Below are 9,285 nucleotides of genomic sequence, written 5' to 3'. Positions count from 1 at the left end.
TCACTCTATCTCTCCCTATATTTGTTATATTTGTAAAAAATTTATTGTAATTGCTAATCTTAAACTAATATTCATTAACTACAATATTTATATAATCTAGCAACACTCATTTTAAACAATTAAAATTAAATCTTTTCAACTAAAACAATATTTTATAATATTCATTTTCAAATATTAAAAGGGAATTTCAATATATTAAATTAAAATTTGATAACTCTAACTTCACTCCTCTCCCTTCTTCTCCCTCTCTACCTATCTCTCTCTAGCTCTCCCCCTCTCTCTATGTCCTTCTATCCCTTTCTCTCTATCCTATTATCATATTGCCATATATACCTCCATTTCCCCCTCTCCCTCTCCCTCTCCCTCTCTCTCTCTCTCTCTCTCTCTCTCTCTCTCTCTCTCTCTCTCTCTCTCTCTTTCTATTTTTATCTTTTCCTCTACCTTTCTCTATCTCTCTATGTATTTCTCTTCCTCTTCCTCTCCCTCTATCTTTATCTCTATTTTTATTTACTCTAAACTATTCATACTAATGGCAAGAACTTGACGCTTTGTGTCCTTGTTTATACATGTGCATTTTTTATTTATGTATAGATATATTGACTATAATGTAATGGTTGTCTATTGGTAGTTATAGAAAAGAATAATTATAAATATGAACAATTGACATGTATAACAATGAGATTATTTTTTGAATATAAATAATTAGCTACCCATTACAATGTACTAATTATCCATTACAATGTACTAATTACTTATTGACAGTGATAGCAAAAATGATTAGAAATATAGATAACAGATGCATAAATCATATTATATTAATTATTTAACTATTAGCTAGTACTATTATAAATTATTTTTGATATAGATAAACGGGTTTTACAGGGACTTGAAACCCAAAGTTTTATTGACCAAGACCAGCAACCAAATGGACTTTAAACATAAGCGAAACAAGGGACAAACCCCACACAGGCCCAAAGCCAAAAACAACACAAAAAGCCTCAAAAAAAAAAGAAAAAACACTTAGTTGAGAGACTAGGCCAGTTCAATATTCTTCTAAATAATCTTTTTGTTGATTTTCTCTAAATCCTCCATGATGAATCTGGAGGTACCTTGGTTTTGGCTCTAACTCCTTGTCCTAGTATAGGGACTTGAGAGAGTCTTCTCTCTAGTAGCACTCTCGCCACCCTCCAAAGCTTTCTTTTTATGTTTTTCCCCCAAGTGAGGATCACTGGCTATGGGTCTGGTTTTGTACTCTGCAATCATGGCATTGATGTTTTTCAAACCCTCAATGCTATTACTCATTGCCTCCCTACTGATTTCCACTAGATTATTCAGGCTATCTTTGATGTCATCCACATACTATTCCATCTTATCAAGTCTGTGCTCATGGTTGATCTTCACAGTTTTGACATCACGAGACAACTTTTGAATCATGCTCATGAGCTTCTCAATTTTACTAGGCCTGGGGAAATCTATGAAAGTGTCACTAATGCCCTTAATCGCATCTTTCAAGGTTCCAATTTTCTTACCAACCCACTTCCCGCAACTCTCTTGGCCCCTAGTGACCTCCAAAATCAAGTCTTCCAGCACCTTCTACCCTTTTTGACCTCCTTCATTATCTTTATTCAGGATCTCGTGTTCCTCATTATCCACATTGATGGGGATATCCAACCTAATCTCGTGGTCCTTGTCTTTGGACCCACTTGAATTGGTCAATTTTGTTTTCTTCTTGATGGGTGGCTCTAGGTCTTGCATTTTCCTGCTACCGGACTTAAACTTGCTTGCCACCCACCTTGGAGGATTACTTTTCCTACTACTGTTAGTTCTAGGGGTCACCATAGGCTCCCCTTCTTTATTTGGTCTATACTCAGGGTCCTCTGAATCCTTAATATCACACTAATCAAGGGCAGTGCCACTGTCATCCCCATCCATCTTCATATCAGAAACAAACCACACCTCAAGGTTAGAGGCAGAAATGTGGGTTTTATCCATTGGGGAAGGTTTCACTTTATGAGCACCAAATTATCCTAGTTCTCAACATGTTTGGCTAAACTATTTTCCAAGGATGAAACCAAGTAGAAAGGGATGGAGATAATTTTACAATGCATAAAATGGTTTAAAATTTCAAAATGATACAAGAAAATAATAGCAAATCTACAATCAAGAGTGATATACCTCATTATTAATTCTTCCATGTCATCCCAGAGGGAATTTAGGTCTTTCCTATTGCAGCCACCTTCTGCCATTTTAGTCACCCTCCGTCGATCCTTTTCCTTGTCAAAAAAAGTAATGATGGCCTCCTCATCAGACTTCCTCTCTCTATAAAATTTCTTGCCCTCAGTAGCAAGTCCATTAACAGTGGCAACAAGGGTTTCATCAAAATGGAATTTTGCCCCATAAACAACCAACATGCCCTTCTTCCACCCTTTAACAAAGCTTTTAGTAACTAGGGGAGAGTTACCATGAAGTATCTCCAAATAGGGAACCATCCCACCATCAGATACTTCCTCCCAGACCTCCTTATTATTTTGCCACTTATCATAGGTCGTGGGTTCATGCCTATTCTTGTCACCACCCATTGTGTTATGTAGATAATCTAGATAATTGCAAACCAAGTGCAAAACCAAAGAAAATATAGACCAAAAATAGGGTGAGATGAAGTTTCTAGAGCTTCTCAATGTGGTAATAATTTGAAATACCTTCCCAACAACACCCATCCCATCATAATCTCTTAGTATTAAAATCATTTGTAATGCTGAAGATATCAACATCATTTCTTGGCAGGTCACACAGAGTTTTCAGGAAGGTTTCTCTTCCTCTCCACCATCTAACCGCCACGTTTACAATAGCTAGGTTGGCAACATGATCTGCTAGTTTATTTCCTTCTAGGAAAATGTATGAAATCTTGAACTCCTCTAGACCACCAATAATTTCAAGACAATCCTTAATCAGGTTCAAAATAGTCTAGGTTGGCTCCGTACTACCCCTGATGCATTTCACAATGTTGAGCGAGTCACTTTCCAACTAGACCCATCTAAAGCCTTCCTTTCTCGCCATGTGTATCCCTATGTAGGCAGCGCTAGCCTCTGCATAATGGTTATTCTCGGAGCCCAAAGGGAGCACCACCGTAGAGACCAACAAACCCAAGTTATTCCTCGCCACTCTCCCATAATCTACCGACCCAGGATTTCCCTTGGCCGCCCCATCAATATTGATTTTGATCCACCTCGAAGGAGGTAGATGCCATAAAACATTCACTCTACTATGTTTTATTTTATAGACTAGAACAAAGATATTCCACCAGATCTACCATCTTTTGATAGTGTCCCATTCCTCCTAGTTAGAATCAAGTGGAGGGTCATTTTTCTTATCAGGGCAATAATTGAGAAAGTTAGTACTATTATAAATTGTTGACTATTGACAAAATTTGTAATAAATTGGAAAATCATAAATCATAGACGAAAATATTTATTTATACTTTTTATTTTAGTTTTTTATACCTATATTGACTTTGATGTATTCGTTGTTTATTGATGGTGATAAAACCATATATATTCATTAATATGTGCAAATGATGTATTGACCACAATGTAGTCATTTATTGGCAATGGTATAATGTTTTTATAAATATGAACAATTAGCACTTAATTGCACTAGTTCTTTATTGGTAGTGATAGGAAAAAATCATATAAATATTATTAGTTGGTGCATAGCCTATCATCCATTTTCTTATGACTAGTTGAGATTGAAAATAAAGGTTATAAACATAAATGCTTTACCCAATGACTATAATTCACTAGTTTCTTTACTATTGATGATATAAAAAAATTCATATAAATATAAATAGGTGGTGCATTGATTATAATATAGTAGTTGTTTATTATTAGTAATTTAAAACTGTGATTGTAAATATAATTGGTTTCCATATTGACTATAATGCATTATTTTTTTCTTGTTGATGACATAAAAAGTTTGCTACCATAATAAATAGTTATTGCATTCACAACAACATGCTACTCATTTATTGGTAGCAATACAAAACAATTCTTATAAATATAAAAATTTGGTACACTAGCTACAATATTCCAGTTATCCATTGGTAGTGATACAAAATAATGATTATAAATATAAAATGTTGGTGCATTGAGTAGGATACACTGATTGTTTACTTGTGGTGATAGAAAAGAATGACTAAAAATATAAATGGCTAGTGAATTGAATATAATATATTATATTTATATTAGTGATGTTGGAAAATAATACTTAGAAATGTAAATAGTTGCTAATTGTTTACTAGTAATACAATCTATAAATATAAATTCCTCATTCTTTGACTAGAATATAGTAATTTCTTACTATTGATGATAGAAAAAAATATTGATAAATATAAATAGCTTGTTCATTGAATAAAAAGTGCTATTTGTTTAGTAGTAGTGATAGAAAATAGCAATCATAAATATAAAGAGTTGATGCATTGATTATAATGTATAAGCTATTTATTTTTAGTGATATAAAAGAATGGATATTAATCTAAATAGATCATGTATTGACTACAATACATTTCTTTTCATTTGTGATGACATAATAGAATGCTTATTAATACAAGTAGCTATTACATTGGTTACAATGCACTAGTAGTTTAGTGGAACTAATCGAAAATATTCGTTATATACTGACTAAACAACATCTATCCAACACTTTAAATACAAATTTTACTATACTCAATAGTTCTTATAAATATAAACAATAGTTGTATTGAGTATAATATACTATTATTTTTTGGTAATGATAAATAATATTGTTTGATATTATAAAAAAATTTATGCTATATTTTTGTATTTAAAAATATACTCTTATTCACATTGAAAATGTCATGAAAATGTGTCAACCTTGTTTCCTATTGGTGATATTATAAAAACTAGAACTTTTGAGCTATAAAATATGAGAATTCAATTTCTATGCTAGAGAGTTGGTTTCTCACAAAAATAAATATTCCAAGTTATTTAGCTTGGCCAAGGGAGATGCCTATTGCATAGATCAGTTTGAGATCTATATTTGAGAAAGGATTCCCAATTGACCTTTTGGATCAAATGTTATGGGCTTTATAAGTTTGAATAAGGATATCAAAATATATTAAAAAGATAAAATAGATAGAAAGGGGAATCACTCTAGTTGATCGGTGTTTCAATGTATGCTATGATGCATCATAATGCATGTTTGATTATGTCTAAAATATCAAATTTGAAACAAAATGAAATAATATGTAAAATTTCGCTACTATATAATAAAGTTTTTATTGAAAAAACAAATACCATAAATTATATAATTAATACTCTCACTTATCATAAATATGGATTCTTATAACAATTATTTAAAGATATATTCAAAAATTAAAGTCTAATAAATTATTATTAATTTTAAGAATTTAAATTTATCATAAATTTTTAGACAAAAAAAAAATATTTAAAAAGTGTATGCATAAAAATTCAAATCATTATCGTCCAAACATAATTTTAAAAAATATTAAATGTTTAATCATACAATCTTTATAGCTTATACACATTATTACTATTAATCTTTTAGGAAAGGCAATCTTAAAATTGTACGAAGCAGATTATAGAACAAATCGTAATACTGTAGACATGGAAATCCTGGAGGATAATTCCATGCCGAATATGATGCCAGCAAGCCACACAATAATACATTTACAAGGGGCGACATAGGGTCACCGTTCAGACACGGTTAATGCCGTGACAGCATACATGGGTATTTTTATTATTGATGATATTGCACGTTAATACCTTAAAAGCTATATTTTGACAATACAATACAAAATTAACTTGAATACAGAAACAGAACATTGTAAACTGGACCAGTCGTGGTATAGTTCTGCTTGATCTTCTTGGCGTAGTAAGCCTTCATAGTCTCTTATTACGGATGGAAGGAAACAGATTCTTCAAAATCTTATCAACCCACTTAAAGTATTTCTTCCTCCACCCCTCTCTTACTGAAAGCAATAACATCACACAGGAAAAACCTGCTGCATGTGACAATCCTAGTCCAATCGCATACCATGATATTTTCTTCCTAGAATCTTCCTTTCTATCTTGAATATCATTTGTAGAAGGACGGAGAGGAGAAAATTTTGGCCAGGAACATTTCGTTGGAAGTGGGCATCCCTCCAAATATGGATTTCCAGAATATGCTGTATTTTCAAAAGTGAGCATTTGTCCTCCTTGCGGGATGCTACCTGAGAGGTTGTTTTTAGACAAATTTAAGAATGCCAATAAAGTCAGAGATTGAAATTGTGCAGGAATACTTCCACAAAATCTGTTTGTAGAAAGATCCAAAGACTCCAATTGAACCATTTCCCCGAAACTAGGTGGAATTATTCCACTGAGGTTATTCCTTGATAGATTAAGAAACCTTAATCCCTTCAACTTTCCAAAATCAAAAGGAATGTGTCCATTTAATTGATTATTGGAGAGATCTATGCCTGTGAGTGTGGAAAGAATATATGGGTAGTGCAGTTCCAAGCCTTTCACAATCATGTCCAATTCATCCCGAGACATAATTTCATATACCCATGCCTCGAGAACAGCAAGCTCGGAATATGACTTATGGCCCTTGTCTCCTAAAAATATATGATATGGCTTCAACGAAACAGATAACACATGACCATCTTCTCTTGCTACACTTATTGCATGTAGAGACGCAATCTTCTGTGGAATAAAACCTGATAGATTGTTAAATGAAAGGTCTAAGATCTGGAGCTGCTTTAGATGGACAATTTTTGAAGGAATGGTGCCACTAAAAGAGTTACCCTTCATCGACAACACTTTAATCGCTGATAGATTTCCAACTGACCATGGAATATCCCCAGAAAAGTTGTTGTGCCCAATATCTAGTAGTTGTAAGGTCTTACAATTTGTGATTGAGGGAGGGAAGGCTCCACTCAACTTATTATTTCTTACAATTAATGAGGAGCAACATAGCCCATGGGGTATGCTTCCCTCCAAGCTATTATCTCGTAAATTTAACACTTGAATAAACTTATAATTGGCAAAGCATGCTGGAATGTTTCCATTCAACTTGTTGTTTGACATATCTAATTTTACAAGGAGAGTTAAATTGCACAAGCTCTGAGGAATAGAGCCGATCAGAGCATTGTCATTAAGCAGCAAGAGTTTTAGATGTGGAGGCAGCTGACATGGAGCGATTCCAGTCAGTGCATTCCTAGACACATCCAACACTGTTATCCAACGAACTGATCTATCAGGGATAATAAGGCTGCCATGGAAATGATTTCCTGAGAGATTTAAGTGCATCAACTCAGCGTTGTTCTGGAATAGCCAGGATGGGATTTCTCCAACAATATTGTCGTCAACTAACATCAATCCTTGTAATGAATATTGAGTGAAGAGCCAATCGGGAATTCGACCACCGACACTACATGACCTTATAGCTATGCCACCTAACTGGAACCGCGGAATCCATGTTGTGCTAATATCCAGTACACAATATGATAAAGAGAGAAATTTTAATCCAGCAAGATTATGGAATAATGTATCTGAAGCGCTAATTGAGGAGAGCCAGAGAATCTTTAAAGAGGATGGCAACGCCAACACTGATGATGTAATGTGCTCATGTAATGAAAAATTACGAGCATACAACTGCTCAAGGGAGGAAAGACCAGCAAGCTGAAGGCTCTTGTCGAATTGGTTGAAGTTAATATCTAGTAACTTAAGAAAGGAAAGATTTTGTAGACATGGGGGCAATATTCCACTGAGTTGGTTATAGCTGACATCTAAGGAGCTAAGATTGGTAAGCTGACAAATCACGGGGGCAAATATTCCACTCAAGCTATTGTTCTTCAAATGCAGATAATGAAGATGAGAGAGATTTCCTAAACAGGAAGGAATAGTACCAGTTAGACCAATGCTATTTAGGATGAGGTATTTGAGAAAACGAAGGTTGCACAAACTACCAGATATGACTCCACTCTGCACGCCCTGCACTGCATGGTTGGTGTAAGCACTCAAATTCACCCACTCCACATGGTAGGAGAAATTATTGCATGATATGCCATCCCACTCTGAGCAACAATCACTTCCATAAACCCAAGAGCTGAAAATGCCATCAGAGACATTCAACGCGTCTTTGAAGGAAAGAAGAGCTCGGGATTCCTGGGTAGGACAATAGAATCGACCAACACATGGGTTTGTGAAAAGGATAATAACAAGTGCAGTAGTCAAGGCAAGGTTAATCTGAGTAACAGCCATTGCTTGAATGAAGATACAGAGGACAAGGAACCGGACTTTTAAAGGCAGCTTTATAGCAGAATCTCCCCGAGTTGAGCGAAACAATAGTAGGATTAACTAACCACGAAAAGGAAGTTAGGAAGTTAACATAGATGAGACTTACATGGTTAGAATTTGATTCTTTCACTCAAATTTAAACATATAAGTTTTGAAGTCAATGCACTCACTGTTATGGGCAGTGATAGAAAGGAAAGGTTATAAATATAAACAGTTGGGTGCATTGATTAGAAAAGTACCGTTATTGGTGAGATTATCGATTGATAACAAACCCTGGAGACTTTCTAATCTTGAATAGCAAGAAATTAAATATAAATAGTTATCACTATTATAAACAGTTGACTCCTGAAAAATCATAAAATATAAAAACGACATGGCATAAAACGTTTATTTTATAATATTATTATGTAGAGAAATATGAAATTTAATGTATCTATTTAGACTGTTTTCAATAATATATATGTGTTATGAGATCAATGCAAGTACTAAAATATAAAATATATTAATCTTTATTTAATGGCAAGTATTATGGTTATGGTTAGTGTTAGGGTTAATGTTAGTGTTATGGTTGGGGCTAATGTGTCAATCATGGTTATGGTTAGCATCAATGTTGGGGTTTTCATTTTGGTTTTAGTTTAGGATTATGGTTAGCATTAGGGTTATGATTATGGTTTAATATTAGGATTAAACTTATGGTTAGGGTTAGGGTTTAGTGTCAAGGTTACAATTATGTTTAGGGTTTACATCAAAGGTAGGGTTAGGGTAAGCATAGTTATAGTTAGGGTTAGAATTAGAATTATAACTGGGGTTTGGTTAGTATTAAGATTTGGTTTATGTTTTGGTTATGGTAAGTGTTTTTTTTAATGTAAGGGTTCTTATTAAGGGTTATGTTTAAAGATAATAATTAGGGTTAGGGTTATACTAATAATTAGGGTCAAGGTTATGGTTAGGATAATAATTAGGGTTA

The 9,285-nt window shown here is 33.8% G+C and overlaps 1 protein-coding gene across 1 annotated transcript; it reads right to left on the bottom strand.

The window, feature by feature from the left end:
• Window positions 1–5,918: 5,918 nt before the first annotated feature.
• Window positions 5,919–8,282, bottom strand: LOC131041835 (receptor like protein 22). The gene has a single exon (XM_057975054.2). It carries the CDS (start codon window positions 8,280–8,282, stop codon window positions 5,919–5,921), a length of 2,364 nt encoding a protein of 787 aa, XP_057831037.2.
• Window positions 8,283–9,285: the final 1,003 nt, after the last annotated feature.

The sequence above is a fragment of the Cryptomeria japonica genome, chromosome 11, assembly GCF_030272615.1.
Source record: "Cryptomeria japonica chromosome 11, Sugi_1.0, whole genome shotgun sequence".
Taxonomy (NCBI): domain Eukaryota; kingdom Viridiplantae; phylum Streptophyta; class Pinopsida; order Cupressales; family Cupressaceae; genus Cryptomeria; species Cryptomeria japonica.
The sequence above is the reverse complement of the archived record's forward strand: the minus strand, read 5'-3'. Positions and strand labels throughout refer to the sequence as shown.

What these genes read in the sequence shown, in the direction of transcription:
- LOC131041835 (XM_057975054.2), bottom strand. Translation starts at nt 8,282, where the DNA reads ATGGCTGTTACTCAGATTAACCTTGCCTTGACTACTGCACTTGTTATT.